At 49.9% G+C, this 23,546-nt stretch overlaps 1 protein-coding gene and 1 pseudogene across 2 annotated transcripts; both read right to left on the reverse strand.

The window, feature by feature from the left end:
* Window positions 1-907: 907 nt before the first annotated feature.
* On the reverse strand, window positions 908-17,653 carry PES1 (pescadillo ribosomal biogenesis factor 1). Of its 2 annotated transcripts, none has more exons than XM_077874324.1 (15): window positions 17,498-17,653; window positions 13,467-13,546; window positions 12,555-12,708; window positions 11,229-11,338; window positions 8,320-8,491; window positions 8,140-8,229; window positions 5,507-5,623; window positions 5,314-5,388; window positions 5,006-5,092; window positions 4,741-4,871; window positions 4,249-4,374; window positions 3,944-4,128; window positions 3,313-3,470; window positions 2,992-3,153; window positions 908-1,398 (listed from the first exon to the last, which is right to left on the reverse strand). In XM_077874324.1, the coding sequence occupies exons 1-15, from the start codon at window positions 17,519-17,521 to the stop codon at window positions 1,315-1,317; spliced, it is 1,755 nt and encodes a 584-aa protein (XP_077730450.1). In that variant the 5' UTR covers window positions 17,522-17,653; the 3' UTR covers window positions 908-1,314. The 2 variants fall into 2 exon arrangements, with proteins under 2 accessions (XP_077730450.1, XP_077730451.1); XM_077874325.1 differs by lacking the exon at window positions 17,498-17,653 and adding an exon at window positions 14,580-14,603.
* LOC144299046 (small ribosomal subunit protein eS24 pseudogene) lies at window positions 14,890-15,319 on the reverse strand (annotated as a pseudogene).
* Window positions 17,654-23,546: the final 5,893 nt, after the last annotated feature.

Genomic DNA, 23,546 nt, shown 5'->3' on the forward strand with positions numbered 1-23,546 from the left:
GGGCGACCCCAATCCCATTCCTGCCTCTGGAAGCACCTCTACCCCACCCTCAAGAAATGCCAGAGCTTAATGTAGCTCTCCCCACCCACAGCAAGGCCTGGCCAAGACAGCCATCCTGAGTTCTCTGGTCCCTCACTCCCCAAGGGTGGGCCTGCAGCCACAGCCTGAAAAACTTCTACAGGGGCTAAGCACAATGAGGGGCAGAGGGCCAAGGCCCCCAGGTGCCTAGATTGGGGATACATGGAGCCCAGTTCCAAACCCACACTCTGCCACCTGGGCGCTGTTCCTGACAGCCCTTGGCCCCCTGTGAAGCTATTCAGAAATCCCTGTCTGATCTGGGGAGCTGAGTGACCACCCTGTACCCTGGTTTCTGGCTCTGGCTCTGCTGTGAGGCATTGGCAGTCTGGGCAGAGGCATGTCTCTCCAGGCCTTGGCAAGGGCACTGTCAGGGTTAAGTAGGAAGCTGTGAGGATGGCTCAGCAAAGGTCACAAGTCAGGCTGCTGACAATGCCCATACTGGGGGTTACTACGTGGTTTGGCCCACAAGCCTACAAGGTAAAGCTAGGTACCCTCAACTCCAGCCCCTACAGGTTCCTCAGGCACTGGCTTCCATATTCTGGGCTCACTCCAGCAGCAAGTTATGATGATCATAGTTGCTATTTACAGAGCACCCTACTTACCTGACTCAATTGAGCCTGCATAACATTGTCACTGAACCCTCCGCACCCACCACCCTCCTCCAACCCCTAGAGAGACTCCAGAATTTCTACCTCTCATTTACACAGGAGGAAGCAATGTTCACAGAGGAAAAATACCTGGGCTGGAATGTGAACCAAGGGCAGACTCCACTTCACTGGGTGGCCCTTCTCCAACCCCACGAAGTCTTGTGAACATAGAATTCAACTGGTTCCAAAACTCCAGCAGTTTAATAACAAATGCTTCCCCACCCACACCCCATCACAGCAGCAGAATTACAGGTCCAACCATGGGGTGAGGGGGGTGCTGCAGAAAGCCAGGAGGAACAGGAGCAGCTGGTGAGGGGCTGCTCAGGCCCCTACCCCCCATGTCACTGACTCCTGGGAACATCAGAGGCCTCTCCTCTGCCCAGCCACCAACAGGGAGCTCCATCCAACGGCGGCTGGGGTTCCAGCCAGAGAGCGTAAGAGGAAGCCAGCGCCAGCAGGGGGAGGAAGGGGATGAAAACAGAAGAGGCTCTGGTCCTGCCACCAAGCCCGGGTCCTCTGGCCTGCCTGTGCCAAGTCCAGCTGCCAGGAGCAGGGCCACGGGCCTCACTCATCAAAAGGCTGCCACCACTCACACTGGCCTGATCTTCTTGGCCTTCTTCTGAGATCTCACAGCCTCATCATGGGCTTTCCGCTTCTCTGCCAGTTTCTTGGCCTGTGAGGATGAAGGGGGGATCAAGCTGTGATTGCAGGGTACTTCTCCTCCTCCTCCTCAAAGCCATCCCTTTGTATTTATTTATTTATTTTAAAGGTTTTATTTATTCATGAGACACACAGAGAGAGGCAGAGACATAGGCAGAGGGAGAAGCAGGTTCCCTATGGGGAGCCAGATGCAGGGGGATCTCTATCCCAGGAACTCGGATCCCAGGAACTCGAATCATGATCTGAGCCACCCAGGTGCCCCTAGGCCATCCCTTTTTAAAGGCAGAACTTCCAGAAAAGTTAAATAGGCAGTTTACTAGGAGGATAAACAACTATTTGAATAACCTCAGGCAATAAAACAGGTCTTTACGTTTGCTTTTAAGTCTCTATTATTTTATGGGCTCACAACGAATTAGGAGAATTCCAGGCTCCCAGAGCTGGAGGTAAATGCTCCATTTACCTTCCTCCTTGGGAAAGCTGCATGCCAATCAAACTTTCACCAGGCTGCTGGGGAGGGGTCAACCTGGAACAGCAGTCTTTCCCCTGCGGCCCACCTGGCACTATCTACTACAAAACATTCACAGGCCTTTCAACCTGGCAATTACAAGCCTGCAAATTTACCTTGCAGAGACTTCAGAGGCAGGCAAAGATGTGATGTGCTCAAGGGTGTTTTCTAAGAATGACTCAAAATGAAAAGCAATCTAATCTTATTAGCAGAAAACAAGTCACTTGTATGAGCTCATAGCAAGAAATTCACCCTATGGTTAAATGAAAAACACACTCCCAAACAACCTGTATGTGGCACAATGGCTCCAAAATAATGTATTATACACACAAGAGAAACTGGAGTGCTGTAATTACAGATCATCCCAAAGGCAGGACTGTGAGCCACTTCTACATCATCAATTACAGAATTGTGGCGTGCAGAGAACTTGATTTTTTTATTTTTTTTTATTTTATTTTTTTTACAATGAGCATCTATGACTTTGTAAACGAGAAAAACAAAATGAAAATCTAACCCAAACCTCCCATAGTCCCTCCTGCTTTATACACATCTATTAAGTGGTCATTTGTGAAAGTGGGCACTGAGTCTGCTAGGACAGCTCTGTCCCCAGATTTCAGTAAACTCAGCTGGACAGAGGTGCCTGGGTGGCTCAGCCAGTCAAGCGTCTACCTTTGGCTAAGGTCATGATCTTGGGGTCCTGAGATTGAGTCTTGCGTGGGGCTCCCTGCTCAGGGGGAGCCTGCTTCTCCCCCTTCCTCTGCCTCCCCCCCCCACTCATGCTCGCTTTCTCCCTCAAAAAAAGAAATAAAATATTTTTAAAACAAAGAAAAGAAAGAGCTAAACGTAAGGAGACTGAAGCCCTGAAGAAAGCCCAGGCACGAACTGCTGACACCAATATGCCCACGCAGACCCTCAAGGGTCGAGCCAGACGGGCAACCTAAGAGAAAGGCTAAGAAATGGCCTGGAGGGGGATTGGGGGCAGGGGGGAGAAAGAAATGGCCTGGAGTCTGCACAGAGGAGAGTCAGCTGGCTCCAAAGTTCACCTGTGCAGCCACATCTGGTGGCCACACCTGGAGTCTCAGGCAGGTGGCAGGGGCTCACCTCTCGGATTTTGCGCCTCTTGCCAAACATGATCTTGTTATAAAGGTACTTCTCCCTCTTTTTCATCATCATGATGGCCAGGCGCTTGGCTTCATTCTCCTCCTCCTGGGCTAGCCGCTGCTTGTCCTGCAGCTTCACGGTGCCTGCCATCACTCGGGGCTTCTGCAGACACCAGGAGGACACTTGTGGATGCAGGTCCCCCCACCCCCCAACCCTCACCCCCACCAGTCCCCTGGCTCTTGCCCTCTGGGCAGGGGCTGGCCCCAGAGATGGCCAGTGGGGCTGCTTCCCAGGCTACACCCCAAGTCAGCTTCCCAGTACCTTCTCCTCCATCCTCTGCTCTTCTAGGGCTGTCAGGTGGGCCTCTTCTTCCTTTTCTGAACCAGCTTCTGCATCTTCTTCCTCCTCCTCTTCATTTTCTCCCCCTTCATCACCATCATCACCTTCCTCATCTTCCTCTTCAGATTCATCTGTATTTCCTATAAACAGCCAGTGACTTCTGAATGCCATGGGAGCCTGCTCTCCTCCTTGCAGGGTGGGAGCTGGGGCCAGTTACCACACTCTTCAGCCATGAAGACATTCCAAAGACAGTGCAGGGCTGTCCCAGTTGTGGTTCCCTCTGGCACGTCTCCCCACAGCCCCAACTGTCTCCAGAGGGCACTCCAGGCACCCCCCTTCCTGACCTCTGCCACCTCCTACAAAAATACCAATGACAGCCTCCACAACACTACTGCTTGGTTACTCTGAACATCAAGTTATAAGTGATCGTAGGACACTAATGTTCCTTTCTCCTAAGTCTTAATCCAAAGGTTGGTTTAAAGGGCTCTGTACCCCTGCTGTCCCATTCTCAAGAGCTTGCCACCTTTGTAGCCAAGGGGGGAAACAAGGTGAGGCCAAGGAGTCCAAAGCCAGCCCAGAGGAACCCATCCATTCCATCACCTGGTCCACTCACCTGGGTGCTCTCCCCGCTGCAGGGCCAGCAGCTTCAGCTTCTCAGGAGGGATGTAATCTCCTTCCTTCTCTGACACGAAGGGCGAGAGGTGTGGAGGCAGCTGCACTCCAGGGAAGTAGTCTGCCACGGGGAGGAGGAGCCGGGCATTCACACAGTCAAACACCCACTGAGGCTGCACATAGTACCTGGTGGCAGAGATGAGTCTTGGAAGCAACCCGAACCCCCATGGCATCTGGGGCTTGAGACAGACCTCTGCCCCCAGAAACCCACACAGGTGGACAAAGATGAGCTCCTTAGGGACCTACCTGCCAAGAACAGGGGTCTGCTGCCCAGGCCGGTCGACAATCTGGTGGGTGACGCAGGAGTCTGTGACATCATATGTAGCCCCAATGCACAGAGACTTGTCCCAGGATACATCCCCCCCAAAGCTCCTACAGGCACAGGGGGAGACCACAAGAGTATTCAGCAGCATGAAGTGCCTGCCCCAGGACCCAGTGGTTTACAAAATCACTCTCCTAGGACACACCCATCTCTTCCCCACATCAGGATCGTTATTGGGCCGACACCTCCAGTGTGGGCCCAGCAGAGCCTGCCCTGAGCCAGCGAGAAAGTGGTGCCAGCTGCCCTCTGACAAGTGCTTCCTGTACGCTCAGGTGCGTGCTCAACATTCTCCATGCCCGCTCTGGTCAATCTACACAACAGCCCTGAAGGGTGGATATTGACACCATCCTGACATTACTGCTGGGCATCCATGGGGGACCCAGCCCAGAGTGTGGCAGACACTGTCAGCCTTGTACCTGATTACAAAAGCCAGGGCTTCACGTGGCACCTCGCGGTTCAGGAAGAACTTTAGGCCCTCAAAAAGTTTCTTGTGCTTTTCCTGTGCCTCCAGCTCCTTCCTGCGGTCCTCCTCCTGCACGGTCATCTCCTGCCATGAAGAAACCATGGCACTCTCAGGCCTGCCCACTCCCACACTGGAGGACAGAGGCTGGAGATGATCCCCAACTTCCATCTAGACCCCCCATTCCCAAGCACCCCCCCATCCCGGCACGCAGTCCTCACCCCATCAGCAGGAAATTCATCCATCTCAGCCTCCTCCTCCACAGGCACCACCATGCGAACCAGACTGGCACCGAGGGCCGCCAGTTTCTATGGGAAAGAAAAGGGCTGCTGCTTGCAGGTGGAGGGTCTTGTCTGGGGGCGTGGTCAGGGTGGCGAAGAGGGAGTAGTGACAGTTCTGGGACATCAGGGGGTTTGGGTTCCAAGGGCAAGCCCTAAGCCCACCCATTTAGCCATGCACACCCCCACCCCCAGGCCAGTGACCATCGTCTGAGGGGATGCAGGGCTGGTGCTCTGGAAACTTCTCTCACCTCCATAGAACTCTCCGAGTCCAATGCATAGGTGTCCTCACTGGTCTTCGCCTCTGTTTGGGCCTGACTCTCCAGCTGGGAGGCAGGGGAAAGGTCAGAGGGAGAGGATACCACAGCCCCCGCCTCCACGTGGGGAGAGAAGGGCTATGGCCCCCACATGCTGAGAAGGACCTGGGCTGGGCTGGAGCCCTACCTTGGGTGGGTAGTGCAGGTTGAGCGACTGGTAGAGCCGGAAGTTGACGAAACCCAGCAGAGTGGTGTAGAACTCAGTGAAGGTGGCCATGACCCTGTAGTCAACGTCCGTTGGGTGCTAGGGGGCACAGATGACCCGTTGCCAGTGTGGGCAAGGTATTGGGGAAAGGTGGCACCGACGACCCACATAGGACACGGGTTCCAGCCCACCCAGGGCTCCTCCACAGCGGAACCTGCCCTCAGACCTCCTCTCTGTGAGAAGGGGCTGTATGATGTGTCCCACCACAAGCACTCTGGGGGAGGCTTTGGAGGGTTCCCAAGGGCTAGGGGCATCCTAAGGCCTTGCCAGATCCTCAAGCCACAAAAAGGAAGATCAAAGGAACTGGCTAGCGCTCCCCGCCCTTTCCCCCAGCTCCCCACGCACCCTGCCTACAAGTCCCAGTTCAAGCCAGACTTCGGCCACAGAGGCAGCCTTCCAGGGCTGCTGTGGTCAGAGCTCACCCTGCCCCGAATCACCCCACATTCTTCGTTTAACATCTTCTCTGGGGCTCACCTGTTGGCCTCCCCATGCCTAGCCCCACTGCCAGCCCAGCTGGGAGAGGCGGCCCTGCAGCATGCAGTCTGTCTGCCTCGGTGGACAGAACTTGGCACCCTTAAGCCTTGGCAGGAGCACTGGGACAGACACTCAATTCAGCGACTCCAAGCCCAGGTCCCAGCCAGAATGACACGCACAACTTGAAGACCCAGCACAAGATGGGACAGCTGCCTGGCTCGGCCCCAGGAAGCTCTGGAGGAATGGTGGGAGAAAAGCTGCCTGCTTGGGGCAAAAGCACCCCGCTACCCTCAAGAACTGCCAACCCAGCAAGCAGGGGACATGGAAAGGGTCATCTTTGCCCTTGAGGAGTTGATAAAGCAGAACAGGGGAAGGATCTGGGGGGCCAGACAAAATGCTTTGACTCCTGAGCAGCACTGCTCCCCACAACCAGGGAGGCCAGCCCAGCCCTGCTGACCCCTCAGGCCCTGGATGGCACCATATGCCGAACAATGTCAAAACTGGTGGTGATCACAACATCCCTTTTATGCTGGGCGTGCCTATGACTTTGAGCTGCTTCTCCATTCTGCCCTTAGGCAGTATGTGAGGGCGCAGGAACCCAGAGGTGCGCCACCTATCCTCCCATTCACCCTCCATCCCTCCACCCCTCCAAGAGCATCTGCCAGGGAAGCACCTGAGGACTAACTCCACTCCGTTCTCCAAAGCGCAGAGCAGGTTCCCTTCACCCACCCACCCTCAATCCCACCCTACTACTTGCCTGGGTCCTACTTTGAGGAGCCCAGCACTAGCTGCTCAGGGGAAGAAGGCACATCAGGGCCTCAGTTATGACCCAGGACTGGTCCCCCATCCTCCTGCTGGGAGGAAGTGGTGACAGTGAGCTGGCCAGGGAGGAAGGAGGAATGGGCGGCCTGTTCCCTTCCCCCAGGGACAGCTGTGTGGAGGCTGGCCTCTACAGGGCCCTATTCACCACACAGAGGACATACAAAGACCAGTCTGAGCAGTGTGGGGGTGGGACATCAGAGAGAAGGAAAAAGAGGGAGGGCTAGAGAGGAAGGAGGCATGGCAAGAAGACAGGAAGGAAGGAGGAGAAGAGGAGGGACTAGCCGGGGAAGAGGGGATTGTTGAGGGCCAAGTTGCCTCTCACCCACGGACTGCAGCCTGCCCCCACACATCTCCACTGCCCTGTGGTCAGAGCAGGTTCTGGCCTTGGAATCCCGCCAGCCCAGAAAGAAGGGGAGGGGGCCCAGACCCCCAGCTCAGCCTGGAGCACCTGAAAACCTGGTCAGCAAACAGACTGTCCAGCCAGGCCGGCACATTTGCTGGTCAAGGCACAGGCAGGGAACCGGGCCAAATGCAGGCCCACAGGATGACAAGTTAGGCAGGAGAGCCTGGCCAAGACCACGTGGAGGATTAGAGGCTAATACTGCCCCATGAGGAGGCAAAATCAGGATTTCTTTCTGTGAATCCCTGCCAAAAATACTAGTCTAAAACAAGATAAATAGGAAGAAGTACCATGTGCTAAAAGCTTCTCATGTGCTCACCCTCCCCCACCTCCTCCACTCTCCCAGCCCTGGAGGGGAGTCAGGAGAAGCTGAGGAGTTCAGCAAAACAATGTGGCTAAGGTCTGGCAGCCACTAGTGGCAGGGGGTACAACGACCCCATGGATCTGAGGGTAGGACTGGGCTCTGCCACTGTCCAAGCTTTGACAGCTGCTCCCTGTTCACTCAGCAATTCCAAAGGGCCAAGCACCAGGCACTTTGAAAGATTTTTTTCCCTTAAATCCTCAGAACAAGGCTTAGAAAGGCACATTACTGGCTGAGGCACAGAGAGGTGCAGAAACATGTCCGAGGTCACCCAGCTGGGAAGACTGGAGACAGGCTGGCTCCAGCTCTTACTACGATGCTGTGTGCTACATTCCTCACCCCCCACATCCCACCCCCGGCTGCACTCGGGAACCCAGCACATGCTGGACTATACAGGACAACAAAATCCCCCCTCCGCCCAAGTCCTGTCTACAAGCCAGAGAAGGAGCAACGGCCCAGCACAAGACCCCACCTTCCCTTCCCCACAGGCATACTCACATCATGGGAGAAGGCATAGGGCGTGATCCACACAATGGGCTGCCCCAGCACCTCAGCCTGGTAGTAAATGCCTTTGATGGACAGGAAGACCTGAGGGGAGGGGATGGTATGGTGAAAGGCACTGGGAGGCAGGGATGGTAGCAGAGCAGACCCCCTGCCCCCAGGCAGCCCTGGGCTCACCTTGCGCAGGGCACGGGCAGCAATGACGTAGTGCAGGAACTCCACTGTGAGCCGGCGGCACAGCTGAATGGTCTGTACATGGCACTTGCCAGTCCGTGGGAAGGTGGAGAAGAGGAAACACATGGAGAGGGCATCATCCAGGTCCCGCAGAGCATCTATGAATGTGGGGTACCTGCAGGGCCAGGAGGGCAGTGCTCACAGGCTCAGTCAGCCTAGGCTCCAAGGGGGGCCCTGAACTCCTTGTCCATTCTGTCAGTCACTCCAGTGGCCCCATTCCTAAGCAGGCCTAGCCACTACCACCTCCTGACCACAGAGTTAGGCAATGCCCAGGGGCCTGGCAGTGCCAGCTTCCCCACAGCCTTGGGAGGAAGCACAGAATGAGGACCCACTTCAGAGCCCACTTAGCTCTGAGGATCAGAGAAATCCCAATGAGGGTCCTAAAGACACTCACTGCACATCAAGGACTCAGTCTGGACCTACTTCTCTTTGTGATCAAAGAGCGTAGATTGAGTCAGTGTCTAACTCTTTTTCAAAGTGGTAACCATAGTCCAAAGCAAATATATCTGGATGTCCAAAACAGAAAGCAGAAAAATGTGACCTAGTGGGTCAAGGTGGAGGATGGGGACTGGAATACACTCAACTGCACTTATGGCTGGGCCCAACCACAGGTCACCACAGTGAGTTACATCTTGTCCCTCATCACTCAGGCCTCTGTCTAGTTTGCAGAACCAATTAGAACCAGATGGCAGGGAAGTCTGGGTGGCTCAGTGGTTAAGCGCCTGCCTTTGGCTCAGGTTGTGGTCCCAGGATCCGGGATAAAGTCCCGCATCGGGCTCCCCAGGAGGAGTCTGCTTCTCCCTCTGCCTGTGTCTCTGCCTCTCTCTCAGTCTCTGTGTCTCATGAATAAATAAATAAGTCTTAAAAAAAAAAAAAAAAGAACCAGATGGCAAAAATATTGGAATTTTTTCAGTCCTGGGCTAGGAAAAGCCAGAGCAAGAAAGCACTTCCAGGATTCCTGTGGCAAATGGGTAAGCTGACGAGAACAACCAACCCTCGGCAGGACCGACTACTTCATGGCTGCCCTGCTGAGGGATGAGGGCCCAGGTCATGGAGGAGACACTGGGGTATGTGTAATAATACTTGGATTTCAGCCCCAGCTGTGACCCAGGATGGGTCACTTGGCCTCACCCAAGCCCAGTGATTTCACTTGGAAAATGACTGCTGGGCCAAACAGTTGGTTTCAAACTGGGCTCGTGTAACTCCCTGGAAATGCCTAGGGACAAGTAGACAGACAGAGCTTCAGGTCTCCATCCCCTAGCCAGGACAATTTTGGGAGCCCCTGGCATGCAAAATGCCCTCCAGAAAGCTTTCTTTTACAGAAGTGTTCTGCTGCTTCAAAAAGGGACTCTGAAAGCCACGAGACCAGAGATGGCCTGGTCCTTCCAGCCCTAGGTGGTGTCACTCCCTGCAATGTGTCAGGAGGAATCTGCCAGTCTTCAAATCATACTGAGATGGAAGAAAGCCTGCAGGGACCTCTCCAAAGACCACAAGAGGAGAGGCATCTGGCTTTCTGGTGGGCAGGCAACCTCAATCTGGTGCCTCAAAGTTTCCTCTGTCTCATGTACAAACCCACCAACCCAGCCAGGACCTTTGTAGAAACAGCACCAACTATTTCTGAGCCATCTGCCTTTTTTTTTTTTTAACGATGGCTAAGGAGATGGAGGTGACACAGATTTGGAACACCATAACCACACTGCCACCTGGTGTGGGCATGAATCCAGACACTTGGCTTTTTTTCTCGTGCAAGTTTTGCATTTGCTCCACACAACAGCTGTGTGCCCCAGGCATGACAGGAGCTATCGTTTCTCTCTAAGAGGAGAGCTTGCTCAGAGCAGGAACTGTTCCCAGGCCGCCCAGCTTGCAGGCTGCAGAGCTGTGGTGAGAACACCACATGTCGGACTCCTCTGCTGGGGTTCTCTCCATGCTAGCCCATGGCAGGCCCGACTTAGTGCAGCCAAGTCCATCCAGCCTGGAGCAAGTGTTTCTAGGCTGTCAGCCCCCAAGAGAAGATGGACATTCATTAGCCCAGGATTTCTGAACCTTACCACTACTGACAATTTGGGCTGATTGTCCTGTGAGGCAGGGACTATCCTGTGTACTATAGGGTGTTTAGCAGCATCCCTGGTCTTTACCCATTAAACACCAGTAGGACTCCTTCCCCTGCTCCATATCCAGTCATGAGAACCACAAATGTCTCTAGGTATTGCCAAATGTCTCCTGGGGACCAAACTATTACTGGTTAAGAACCACTGACTTAGCCAATGGATGAGTAGGACCGCTGAGAAGACTGGGCAAGAATACTCAAGGTCAGAGGCACCCATGTCTGCACATCTGCTCATGTGCCTGGGGTGCAATCCCAGAACTTTGGCTCTCGATCACCACAGGGCCTTTGCACCTGCTGTTTCCTTTATTTCCCTTGGCTAGTTCAAACGTCTGCCCCCCCAGACACCTACTCTGACAAGCCTACAAGTAACGTATGTCCTCTCGGTCCCTTCATGCAGTTAGCATCCCATATGGTGCATGCTGTGACTTGGTTTTTTTTTGTTTGTTTGTTTAAAATTTTTAATTTATTCATGATACATAGAGAGAGGCCGAGACACAGGCAGAGGGAGAAGCAGGCTCCATGCAGGGAACCGGATGTGGGACTCGATCCCGGGACTCCAGGATCATGCCCTAGGCTGAAGGCAGGCACTAAACCACTGAGCCACCCAGGGATCCCCACTTGCTGTGACTTGTAATTATTCTAGCAATTTGTTTGGTTTTTTGGTCTGCTTCCTCCAAAAGGATGCCAGCAACTTGAGCAGGGTCCTGGTCTTAGTCCCAGTTTTATGACTGAGTTCCCAACTCACCGCTCCTTGACAATGTGGTCAAGTTTGTAGTTGGGCTTGTTGTCCTTTAGACGCTCCACAGTGTTCCACTCACTCTTCCCATATGCCTTCCGGAGCTTCCGGACAAACACCTGGGAAAGAGGAGGAGATCATTGACACTGGGGCCAAGGGCCTCTTCCACTAAAGTGGGATACATGGAACGGGAGGACTCTCAAGGCCTCCTGAAGCTGATCACAGCTATCTGATTGTGCCATCTGATCCCCTCAGCCCAGGATGTAAAAAACAGTGAACTACAAAAAATTTCAAAACTGACCCACACAGATGAGCAGAGCCAGACCGCTATACCATTGTCATGGATAACCAGAGATAACCATTCAGATGCGCTGACTCCACACGTTTACATGAAAACATGTTTTCAGCCCTATTTTCCAACAGAGGCCAAGTGACCCCTTGGCAGGGCAGCTCAGCGCCAGGAAAGCTGGCCTTCATTTTCAGCACCAGTCTGTACAGGCATGAAATAAGCCACGGGCCCAGGTATGGGCCCAGAATGTCCTCCGAATCAATTGATTTCTTCCCTATAAGTCTTTTGGTCAGGCTTACCCTTGGCACTCTTCAGAGGCTCTAAGGCTACGTCTGCTGAATAGTCACAACAGCCATGACCCACAACGGGCCCACTTCCAATGCAGTGAGTTTACGTAGCTAAAAAACCCAGAAGCAAAACAGAGCCAGCCATCTACCTCATGGACTTGGGTAAGAGGGCCAGCAGCAGGTGCTGGCCAGTCTCCTGTAGCCACCAAGTGGCACCTCAAGCCCCCCCCCCTCCCCCCCCCGCCCCAGCCACCAGCCCAGGGCTCAGCCTGGCCCTGCCACTCTACAAAGGCTTCAGTAACAGCAGTCTACTTTCAATTACCAGCATTTGGTCTAATGAGGTTTCTACTTTCCCTGCGGGATTTAAGCATTTAATAGTTTCCATTTATGGAATGGAAAGCTTGGTCTCCTGGGAGCAATTCCAGAAAGAATTTGAAAAGGAGCAGTTTCTTTGGGCAGAGAAGAATACACCCAAGAGTCCTTGAAATAGTACCATCTTTGCTTCAGAGGCAATAAATTTATTTTCCAAAGGACCAGGGGAAAGGTACAACAGGTAAAAAGCATTAATCATTTGCCAGATTCCGTGCAAATGATTTCCACACGTGATCTCAGTTAATCCTCAAGACATTCCTTTGAGGTAGAATTACCTCACCCTTCTACAGGCTTGCTCAGAGAGGTCAAACAATCTGCCCAAGGTCACAGTTGGTGGGTCACAGAGCAGTAATGGACCCCATCCAGACCGCAGAATCCAGGCCTCACCTTGTACTCCCGGAACTTGTTGACAATGGGTTCATGGAGGAGGAACTTGATGTCTTTAAGAAGGTAAAAAGTTCGGGCTGCTGTAGAGCCTTTGTTAACCTTCTTCTTATGTTTGGGTTCATGAGGATAAATTCCCTTCAGGATGCACAGCCGCCTGGAAGATAAAGGCCATTCCTTTTGTCAGTAAACGTGCTGAGCACTGGCCACAGCAGGCCTGTAAAACAGCAGTGAACAGGTAAAACAGGGGCCCTACCCTTGGAGAATTCATGTTCCTGTCCAGGATCTGACAATCATAAGCCCCGAAAATCACCTAATGCAGACTGTCACATGTACCAGAAAGGAAACAATCAGGATGTTGACAGAGGCCAGATGGCAAGTACCTCTTTTAGCAGAGGGAGTCAAGAAAGGCCTTGCTGAGAAACCAACATTTCAGACATATAAAAAGTTGAGGGAAAAGCATCCTAGAAGGACAAAGGCTGTAAGGGTGGAAGTGCTGGGTGACTAAAAGTGAGCCACACAGCAGGGCTCAAGGATGTGGGAAACTGTGGACTGGACTCTAAGAGGAGCTGAGGACCCCTAGCTGCAGGATCAGGGGTCACTTCTGCCAGAAGGGAAGGGATGGGTGACAAAGACCCAGCCAGAGAATAGCAATGCATTGTACCAGTAGGCCTATTCTGATGACCCAGAGTGGCATGACCCATTCTCCAGCTTCCCTACAGACCCACACCTGGCAAAGCACAGCTCATTAAAGCAAAGCCAGACAAGAAAGAGGAGGGCTATCAGGATTCTAGACAGAGTTTGTGGTAGCACAGGTAAGATAGGAAGGCAGCTGAGTTTTCACCATCACAGAGTGTGACTCACTGTCCAGGCACCCCCACTCGGTTCCTCTATTCCAATCTCCTCCAGCCTCACCTGAAGTCAGCCAGGCTCAGCTGCAGCTTCTTCCGGGCTTTGTTTCGGGTGATGTAGTTGGTGGCAGAGCCTCGTTCATACTTGGGGAGAAAAAAAAAATAGCTGACCATTAGCAACAATTGCAGTGAGGACAATCTCTGGGCATGCCTCATGCCAGAGGCAACTATCACTGTGGCCAAGTAACCAAGAGGCTTCTGGGGCAGGAAATGCTATAGGAAGGGAGTCCACCTGCCTGAACAAGCTCTCCTGCACTGTCCTTACAGTAATCAGTGTAAAGGACACATACATCTGCATGATCCTGGGGGCCATGAAGTTGCTATGGATCAGGTGTTACGCTTGGTGGTAGCTCTAAGTACTGGCTGTTGTGATTAATGATTTCCACACATTATTTCATTTACTCCTCACAACCCCATGGCATCGGTGCCATTAAAATTCTCATTTTACTGAGAAGAAACAGGCTCAGCAAAATAACCTATCCAAGTCACATAGTTTTTTAAGGGCTGGGATTCAAACATAGGTCCGAGTCCTGAGCCTCAGGGCCTAATCCCCTAAGCCAGTTTTTTCAACTTTTTCATTATGACCAACACCTACCACTAGAAGCCTTTTTAGACGCTCCCCCTTAATCGTCCCCTCTCACAACCCCATGAAATGTTAATACTACAAACATACCAGACCTATAATGTAATGTGGTCTTTTCTGTTTGTTTAATTTACAGAAGAGAGAGCACGTGCACACACACAGAAGGAGAGGCAAAGAAGAGACTATTCAGCAGACCCCCCCCGAGTGTGGAGCCCCGACATGGGGCTAGATCCCATGACCCTGAGATCATGACCTGAGCCGAAGAGTCAGAAGCTTAATCGACTGAGCCATCCAAATACCCGTGTAATGTGGTCTTTTTAAAGGGCCATAAACCATTGAAATATCTAAGTCCCCTTCAACTAATTTTTGTTCCCTTATGAGTGATATCCAGTTGAAAATGCATGCTCTAAGCCAAAGCCTCTTCCTTCCACCATTCATTCATTTAACAGAAAATAAGAGGACCTCTACTGTGTTCCAAGTATTAAGCTAGATGCTATGAGGGCAATGAAGACAGAAGGCCTGGTCTCTACCTACCCGCAAGGAGCATACCATCTGATGCAACCATGTGGATGTCTGTAGTGCCAAGATGCTGCCTCATGGTCGCATCTCTGTATCAATGATAAAGAGTAGCAGTGCATTGTACCAGGAATGTCTTTCCAAACAAGATCATCCTCTGCAGTAAGACAGCAGGTACCTTGACGGCCAGTCCAGCTCTAAAGAGAGAAACCTATAGCCCCTTGAAAGTATGTTTTTTTTTTTTTAACGTTCTTAGTTTATTAATCCTCTTGAAAAATCTGCACGATCACCACAGATAAAGCCACTGCAGAATCTTTACTCCTTCTGTTGTCCAATCTCCAGCTCACTTTTTGCCAGCACCAACGTTGGCTTTTGGCTTTTGCAGTCGCCCTGACTTTCTTCATTCTGTTTTTGTGTTCTTTGAGCTGTTTTCTTGAAGTCTTTTTCTTCTCATACAAGCCATGTTTTGCAAGTCTATGTTTGGGTTCATTTTTCTTTGCATAATCCAAGGAATCATAAATCATGCCAAAGCCAGTTGTCTTGCCACCACCAAAATGGGTTCTGAATCCAAATACAAATATGACATCTGGTGTGGTCTTGTACATTTTGGCTAGTTTTTCCCAAATTTCTGTCTTAGGTACTGTTGCCTTCCCGGAGAGAAGAACATCAATGACCATCTGTTTCCGCTGAAGCAGTTGGTTGGTCATGAACTTCCTGGTCTGGATAGTTACTGTGTAGTTCATGATGGCGGCCGAGCTTCAAGCCGAAAGTATGTTTATAACCCTTCGCTGTCTTACTGCTACCTGTCACAAAATACACCATTTATTCTTTCCTCCAGACATTGTTTACTGGAGATACAAAGATGAGCTTCAGTCTGTCTCAGAAAGCTAACTGTTCATTAAAAGTGTTTCCCATAGCCTTACATCACATATGTGTCTGTCATCATGCTTATTATTTTAAACATCAAGTGGTTAAGTAGTTCTCAACTGGGATGGTTTTACTCCCTGGCTGTGTATGGGATGGAGGGAAGGGAATTAGGCATTTTGGATTGTTGAGTGCCATTGGCATCTAGTGTGTAAGAGGTCAAGATGTTACTAAACACCCTATGATGCACAGGACAGCACTCTACAACAAAGCATTATCTGGCTCAAAATGCTTGTGAAACCCAGCATTAAAAACTGTCATGGGGACGCCTGGGTGGCTTAGCGGTTTAGTGCCTGCCTTCAGCCCAGGGTGTGATCCTGGAGACCTGGGATCGAGTCCCAAGTCGGGCTCCCTGCATGAAGCCTGCTTCTCCCTCTGCCTGTGTCTCTGCCTCTCTTTCTCTCTATATTTCTTATGAATAAATAAATAAAAATCTTAAAAACAAAACAAAACAAAAAAAAACAAAAAAAAACCTGTCATGATCTGAGGTGCCTGGGTGACTCAGTCAGTTAATCATCTGCCTTTGACTTGGGTCATGATCCAGGGTCCTGGGACAGAGCCCCATGCCAGGCTCCCTCCTCGGCAGGGAGCCTGCTTCTTCCTCTACCTCCCTGCTCATGCTCTCTCTCAAATAAGTAAAATCTTAAAAAAAAAAAAAAAAAAAAAAACAACCCTGTCGTGGTTTGTATACATAGCTGCATCCATGCTGCAAGGGAAGATTATCCATCTTATTTATTTATTTTAGAGGGTTTTATTTATTTATTCATGAGAGACACAGAGTGAGAGGCAGAGACATAGGTGGAGGAAGAAGCAGGCTCCTTGCAGGGAGCCGGTTGTGGGACTCAGTCCTGGAACTCCAGGATCATGCCCTGAGGCCGAAGGCAGATGCTCAATGGCTGGGCCACCCAGGCATCCCTCCATCTTATATATTTGTAATTCCAGACACTAGCACTTACTGGTTGTTCAACAGCGTGCTGGGTTAAACATAAACAACAGAAACTTACAATCTGAAGGAAACACGAGGCAACTGCATCTTCCTCACTTTCACCCCTTCCCCAATCTTTTCATACCACTAAGGTGATCCTCCATAGAGCAACAAACAAATCTTTGAAAAAACGACCATGGTACTTCCCCTTTAGTTGAAGCTCTCTGCACTTGGAATAAAAACCAAGCTCCTGACGGTGGCTCCCAGGCCTTCCACATCTGGTCCCTGTCTAACCTTAACCTCAACAAATGCCATTCTTCCCTTGGTTTACCATACCCCAACCACCTTGATGTCCTTCTAATTTTCTGCACACAGAAAGCCTTTCCCACCTAACAGTCTTGCTAGGGAGTTTTCCGTCAGGTTTGCTCGCTAAGAACTCCCAGGCCCCAGAACCCATCTGAGATCTTCTGATCTTTCGGATTTCAGCCCAAACGTTGAGTTAGAGAGACCTTCCAACACGACACTAACCGACGTAAGTATTCTTCTATATTCTCCGCTCTTCTCTTTCATATCACATTTAACAATCTGTGATCGTTTCATTTGGTTGTTCAGTGTTAACCCTCTTTCCTCGCTAGAAAGTGAGCTCGGGGAAGGCAGGGGCCACATCTGACTGTTTATGTTTCCCTCCCCAGCATCCAGGGCAGGTTTAACAGGGAAGGGAATAACGAGTTTTGGAGATCATCAACTTGACGGAATAGTAAAGTTTACGTAACGTTTATTATTGTTTCAGTAAACAGTTGTCTTCCGGCCCGGTCTGCATTTGGAGTGAAGCTTTCCTTCGCAACTCCCAACATTTACAGCCCTACTCCAAGGTTCTTTCCCGGACTTCATCGGACGAGTACTGCCACCCTCGCCCATCCTCGCACCCTTTCTCATAGTTGCCTCTCATCGCATAGGTCACAGCCGTTTCTGAACACCTGAGGGGCCACGGCCGGGAAAGGTCCAGTCCCCTGGCTCCCTCGCTCCCATCTCCCGCCCGGCCCCCCTCTCCCCAGCGCCACCCCGCCGGGGATACCGCCTCATTCACCTTCTTCTTCTCCAGGCCTCCCATAGCTCCACGTTGAAGGGTCTACCAGCGCCGCGCGGACTGACAGCGCCACTTCCTCTCGCACGTGCCCTGCCTAGGGCCCCGAGGCCCCCACGCCGCGGGCCTTGCGGGCTGCCCGATGATGTGCCTGAACGAGTCTTGGGAAATATTTGGCTTTCCTCCTCGAAAACTTACAACTGAGCTTTCTGAAAAAGATCACCGAGGCCTCTCTTTAGAGTTCTTTCTCGTCTGTGAACATATGACAGTCAGTTTTCATGTTTAAACGAACACAGATATTCAGGCGTTCCTATAACCATCCTGGGGACGCTCGCTTGATTTTTAATAGAACCCCGTTGCATGTTGGGATGCAGGGGGGCGGAAGGCTTGGCGACAGCGCAGTACCTTCTGGGATGCAGACGACAGCCTCGCTGGGAGGTGCGCGAGCGCCGGTCGTGTTGTCACGGTAACGGTTGCTAGGCACCGTGGGAACGAGGCTCCTCCCGAGGAAAAGCGGCCGCCGGGGGCGCTGACTGAGGCTGGGTTGTGTTTTCCGGGGGCGGCCGGGGGCTTTGCCTTTGGTTCATTGGCTCTTAGGGGGATGAAGCAGATCAAAAGCAGAATTTTTTCCTCAGAGAAGCATAGTAACCCTAGAGGCCACTTTTCTGTCGCGAGCCTTAGCGGTGAAGTGACAAATGACAAAAGGCGAAGCAGAGCTATAGAACTCTGGTATATATATATTTTAAAGATTTTATTTATTTATTCATGAGAGAGAGAGAGAGAGAGAGAGAGAGAGAGAGAGAAAGACCTAGGCCGAGAGAAGCAGCTTCCCCAGAGGCGCCTGACGCCCTGAGCTGAAGGCGGACGCTCAACCACTGAGCCGCCCAGGCGTCCCTGTGGTATATTTTAAATGTACATTCAGCATGTTTGAGCTTTACTTTCCATATTGTGTTCCTCAAAGGATAATTATGAGGATTATACAAATCTTCACCCCACCTTTGGATGGTGTGTGATGTGGAGACCAAAGGCGAAAGAAATACAGGAAAAAACCTAAATTTCCGTATAATGTACAGCCCATTGACAAGTACTTGGGACAGACAGGGTGACCTTCCTCCAGGAACTCAGCTGCCTCAACGTTAACATTTTGCTAGAGGCAAAAAGGCAACCTTAGGGACGCCTGGGTGGCTCAGCGGTTGAGCATCTGCCTTTCACTCAGGGCCTGATCCTGGAGACCCCAACAGCTCACATCATTTTGCTGTCCCAACATGCAGCCTGGGTCTTCCTCATCTGGACTCCTAGCTTGGGTGCAAACTTGCTAAGTGCTTTCTCTTCTCTTCCTTTACTTTCATTTAAGGGCTTTTCAAGGAGTATGGTCTTACTGGAACACTTTCACGTCGATTGCTCAGGCTGCAATCTTCTACCTTGTGGCAGCTCTATGGGGAGGAAAAGCCTGCCTCTTGGCTGGAAGTTTGTCCCCTGGCCCGAATGGTAACAAGACCCAGAAACTTGATGTCCTCTCTTCATTTCTGTCCTTATACAAAATTGTCTTGGTCGGGGGCGGGGGGGGGGGGGAGGCATGGGACAGCCACCTAAGTCACTAGGCCAGCTGCCAATCTTAAGATTCTCCTGTGAGGTTTCCTCATTGGTCTAATGAGGTCCCCTCCACATCTCTGATTAAGCCACTTGTGGCTGTGAGACCTGCACTCGGAGCCAGCCAAAACCAGTACCTGATTGAATTCAACCCAGGACCATTTCCTAGGGAAGTTAGCTGTAAGAACCACCTGCGTTAGAATGTTACTTAGATCATGATGGATTTCTACCTTAAGTGTTTTCCATCAATGTCCCCTTCTAACTACTTAAATGACAAATTTGGTAATTTTCCCTTGTAAAACTTTTGTGGTGTTTTCCTTGGGTTAAAAAGGGAAGGTTCGGGATCCCTGGGTGGCGCAGCGGTTTAGCGCCTGCCTTTGGCCCAGGGCGCGATCCTGGAGACCTGGGATCGAATCCCATGTCGGGCTCCCGGTGCATGGAGCCTGCTTCTCCCTCTGCCTATGTCTCTGCCTCTTTCTCTGTGTGACTATCATAAATAAATAAAAATTAAAAAAAAAAAAAAGGGAAGGTTCTTCATGGCAAGGCAAAGCATGGCACGATATCTCAGTTCATACACCAGCACCCATTTGAAGTCTAGAATGACTAGTATTCTAGTATTCCCTCCTACAGGGCAGGGTGGTGATCATAGCGATTTCATTGAAGGACACCTCACGTCACTTTGACACCCGGAACCTCTGATACAGCTTGTGTGGCAAGCCACTCAGAAACCAGGGGGTGATTTTCTTGGCAATTGACCTCTCCAGTTCCCAAGGACTCTCCCTTGGAATGCTTTTTAACCCACTGGAAACGCAATGCTTGGGTGGCTCAGCAGTTAAGTGTCTGCCTTCAGCTCAGCCCATGATCCTGGAGTCCCTGGATCGAGTCCCATATTAGAATGAGAACAGAGCTCCATGCCCTTGAAAGCCCCAATATCAGAGTGTAAACAGAACTTGAGAAATTCCACCACCCCTTCTGAAAATCCCCTAGACCAGCCTATAAAAAAACCAGCTGTAACCCACTTCGGGGTCCAAGTCCCTGCTTCGCTGTGTTGGGTATACTTGGACCCAAGCTCAAGCTTGTTAATAAACCCTGGTGCGCTTGCATTGGTGTCGGCTCCGTGGTGGTTTCTTGGATTTGCAATCTTGGGCACAACAGGATCATGGTCTGAGCCAAGGGCAGATGCCTAACTGACTGAGCCATCCAGGTACTCCTTAGTTTATGATTTTAAAGATCTCAAAAACCTGTATTTGTCAGAAGCCCTTTTCATGAAATCTCCTTAAAGATGAAATGTGTTTCTCAAGAGATTAAAACAATGACTGTAAATAAGAAAAGACTCAAAAATGAACATGGTTAAAGATCTGATAAGAGAATTCCTTGTAACATAACTGACAAGGAAATCCACTTATTTCTGTGACACCTAACCCTTCAATAATCAAAAGAATATCAAATGATGGCCTTATATCAAAATGTATTAAAAATTTTAGGAACTGGGATCCCTGGGTGGCGCAGAGGTTTGGCGCCTGCCTTTGGCCCAGGGCGCGATCCTGGAGACCCGGGATCGAATCCCACGTCGGGCTCCTGGTGCATGGAGCCTGCTTCTCCCTCTGCCTGTGTCTCTGCCTCTCTCTCTCTCTCTCTCTGTGACTATCATAAAAAAAATTTTTTTTTAGGAACTACATATGATCTCTGAAATAGTTATAGCATTTACCTAAACACTATAACCTAAAGTTTATCATTTGTTTAACAGTACTTCTGGAGTAACTGAACATACCAAATAAAAAGGCCTGATTAGTAAAAAAAGACTTCACTTACAATTTAAATCTCGAGGGAGTTTGTTTAAAACCCTCAGAAAGTTGTTATTTTTTTTTAATTTATTTGAGAGAGAGAAAGAATATGAATAGGGGGGAGTGGCAGAGGGAGAAGGAGAGGGACAAGCAGACTCCCTGCTGAGCAGGGCAGGTCCCCATCTGAGCAGCCAGATGGAGGGCAGGATGCCAGGACCTTGAGATCCTGACCTGAGCCAGGGTCAGATGTTAACCAGACTGAGTCACCCAGGCGCCACCCCCTCCGAAAGTTTTAAAGCACATTCCTATACAGTATCACTGATCATTGCAAAACTTAAAACTTAATATTTTATTTAACCAAAGTAGCAATAAGAGATTCCAAAGAGCAAATAAGTAGGCTTATATAGTTGTTAGCAAAACTTAGCTCCTTTAATATTGAGAAGTTTTAACTATCTTAAGTAATCAAAGACTTGATAAAGACCAAACATAGAAACTTTGGTTTCCTAGGCAGACAAAAGAGAAAAAAAACTTTGTATTTTCTTATTAGGAGCAGACCAACAATCCAAGGAAACTTGTCTTTTTACAATTGTATAAGAACTGTAATCTTAAAAAAAAATTGTAATCTTATACCAAAAATACTTTAAAAATCCATTCATTTCAGGCAGCCCTGGTGGCGAGGAGGTTTAGCGCCGCCTGCAGCCGGGGGGTGTGATCCTGGAGTCCCAGGATCAAGTCCTGCGTGGAGCCTGCTTCTCCCTCTGTCTGTGTCTGCCTCTCTCTCTCTCTCTCTCTCTGTGTGTGTCTCTATGAATAAATAAATAAAATCTTTAAAAAAAATCCATTCATTTCAAACTTAGTCCCAACTATATATAAAATTCCTTTCCAGTGATTTCCCTTCTTAAACTTTCTACAACTTTTTAAATCAGATTTTTACCTAAACCTTACCCTGCGACCCGCCGCCCGTCAGTCTTAATGACATTTAGCAGAAGAATTTTTTTTTAAATTTTATTTATTTATGTATGATAGTCACAGAGAGAGAGAGAGGCAGAGACACAGGCAGAGGGAGAAGCAGGCCACCCAGGGATCCCCAGAATTCTTTTAGATCTGAAATTTATGAATACATTTTACAATTTTAAAAACATTTTTCCAGGGGCAGCCTGGGTGGCTCAGTGGTTTAGCGCCGCCTTCAGGCCAAGGCGTGATCCTGGTGTCCCTGAACCGAGTCCCACATCGGGCTCCCTGCATGGAGCCTGCTTCTCCCTCTGCCAGTGTCTCTGCCTTTCTCTCTCTCTCTCTCTCTCTCTGTTTCTCATGAATAAATAAATAAAATCTTAAAATAAAAACATTTTTCCACAGTACAATCTTTTTTTTTTTTTTTTTTTTTTTTTTTTTAAATTTTTATTTATTTATGATAGTCACAGAGAGAGAGAGAGAGGCAGAGACACAGGCAGAGGGAGAAGCAGGCTCCATGCACCGGGAGCCCGACGTGGGATTCGATCCCGGGTCTCCAGGATCGTGCCCCGGGCCAAAGGCAGGCGCCAAACCGCTGCGCCACCCAGGGATCCCCACAGTACAATCTTTTAATAAAGCTCAAAGCATGTTTACCAACAGACCCAATATCTTTAGTTTCTTTGTAATAAGAAGCCAAAAGTAGATAAACTTTATGTTCAATAATCAATGTATCATTATCTTATTTATTTGGAAAAGACTTAGTTGTCCACTTGATGTGGTTGGGAGTGATGGGATTCAGAGAGGGCAGCCAAGAAAGAATTCTAAAGATATCTTTGGTGCAAAAAGGTGGTTTTATTAAAGCACAGGGACAGGACCCCTGGGCACAAGGAGCTCTGCCCTAGAATTGTGCAGAGCAACTAATTATATACTACAGAGTTGCTGGAGGTAAAGACAAGGGAAGTTTACAAAAGAACTTTCATATGCTAAAGAAGACCCACAGGATACTAGGGGTTGTTTTTCCTTCTAGCGAAGCATTAACATTAAGACAGTTGGGAGTTTCCTGGAGAAGTTCATACTCTGACTGCCTCAAATATTTGTCAACGGGCTGCAGGTTATAAGGAAATTTTATTTTATCTACATTTCCTTGTCTTTGTTCCCTACATTACAATGAATTCAGTTTATCATCCAAGCAAACTTTAGTTTCAGGTTACCAAAGACTTTGAAAACTATCTTAATCACTCATGACAGGGATGCCGGGTGGCTCAGCGGTTGTGCGTCTGCCTTTTGCTCAGGGTGTGATCCTGGGGTTTGGGATCAAGTCCCACACTGGGGTTCTTGCAAGCAGCCTACTTCTCCCTCTGCCTATGTCTCTGCCTCTCTCTGTGTCTCTTATGAATAAATAAATACAATCTTAAAAGAAAAATTACTCATGAGAAATTTGTGAGACAGACAAAATCAGCCATCATTTTAAGCCATTTTTTTTTCTTTTGGTGACAAATAGCAACAGAAATCATAATGATGTAGTTTTGGAATATAGGTGAGGTTTGATGGGATGAGGTTTGGCGCCGATGATCAAGAAAGAATTCTTGAGGGCAGCCCAGGTGGCTCAGCGGTTTAGCACCTGCTTTCAGCCCAGGGCGTGATCATGGAGACCTGGGATCGAGTCCTACGTGGGGCTCCTTGCATGGAGCCTGCTTCTCCCTCTGCTTCTCCCTCTGCCTGTGCCT

The sequence above is a fragment of the Canis aureus genome, chromosome 27 (genome assembly GCF_053574225.1).
Source record: "Canis aureus isolate CA01 chromosome 27, VMU_Caureus_v.1.0, whole genome shotgun sequence".
NCBI lineage: Eukaryota > Metazoa > Chordata > Mammalia > Carnivora > Canidae > Canis > Canis aureus.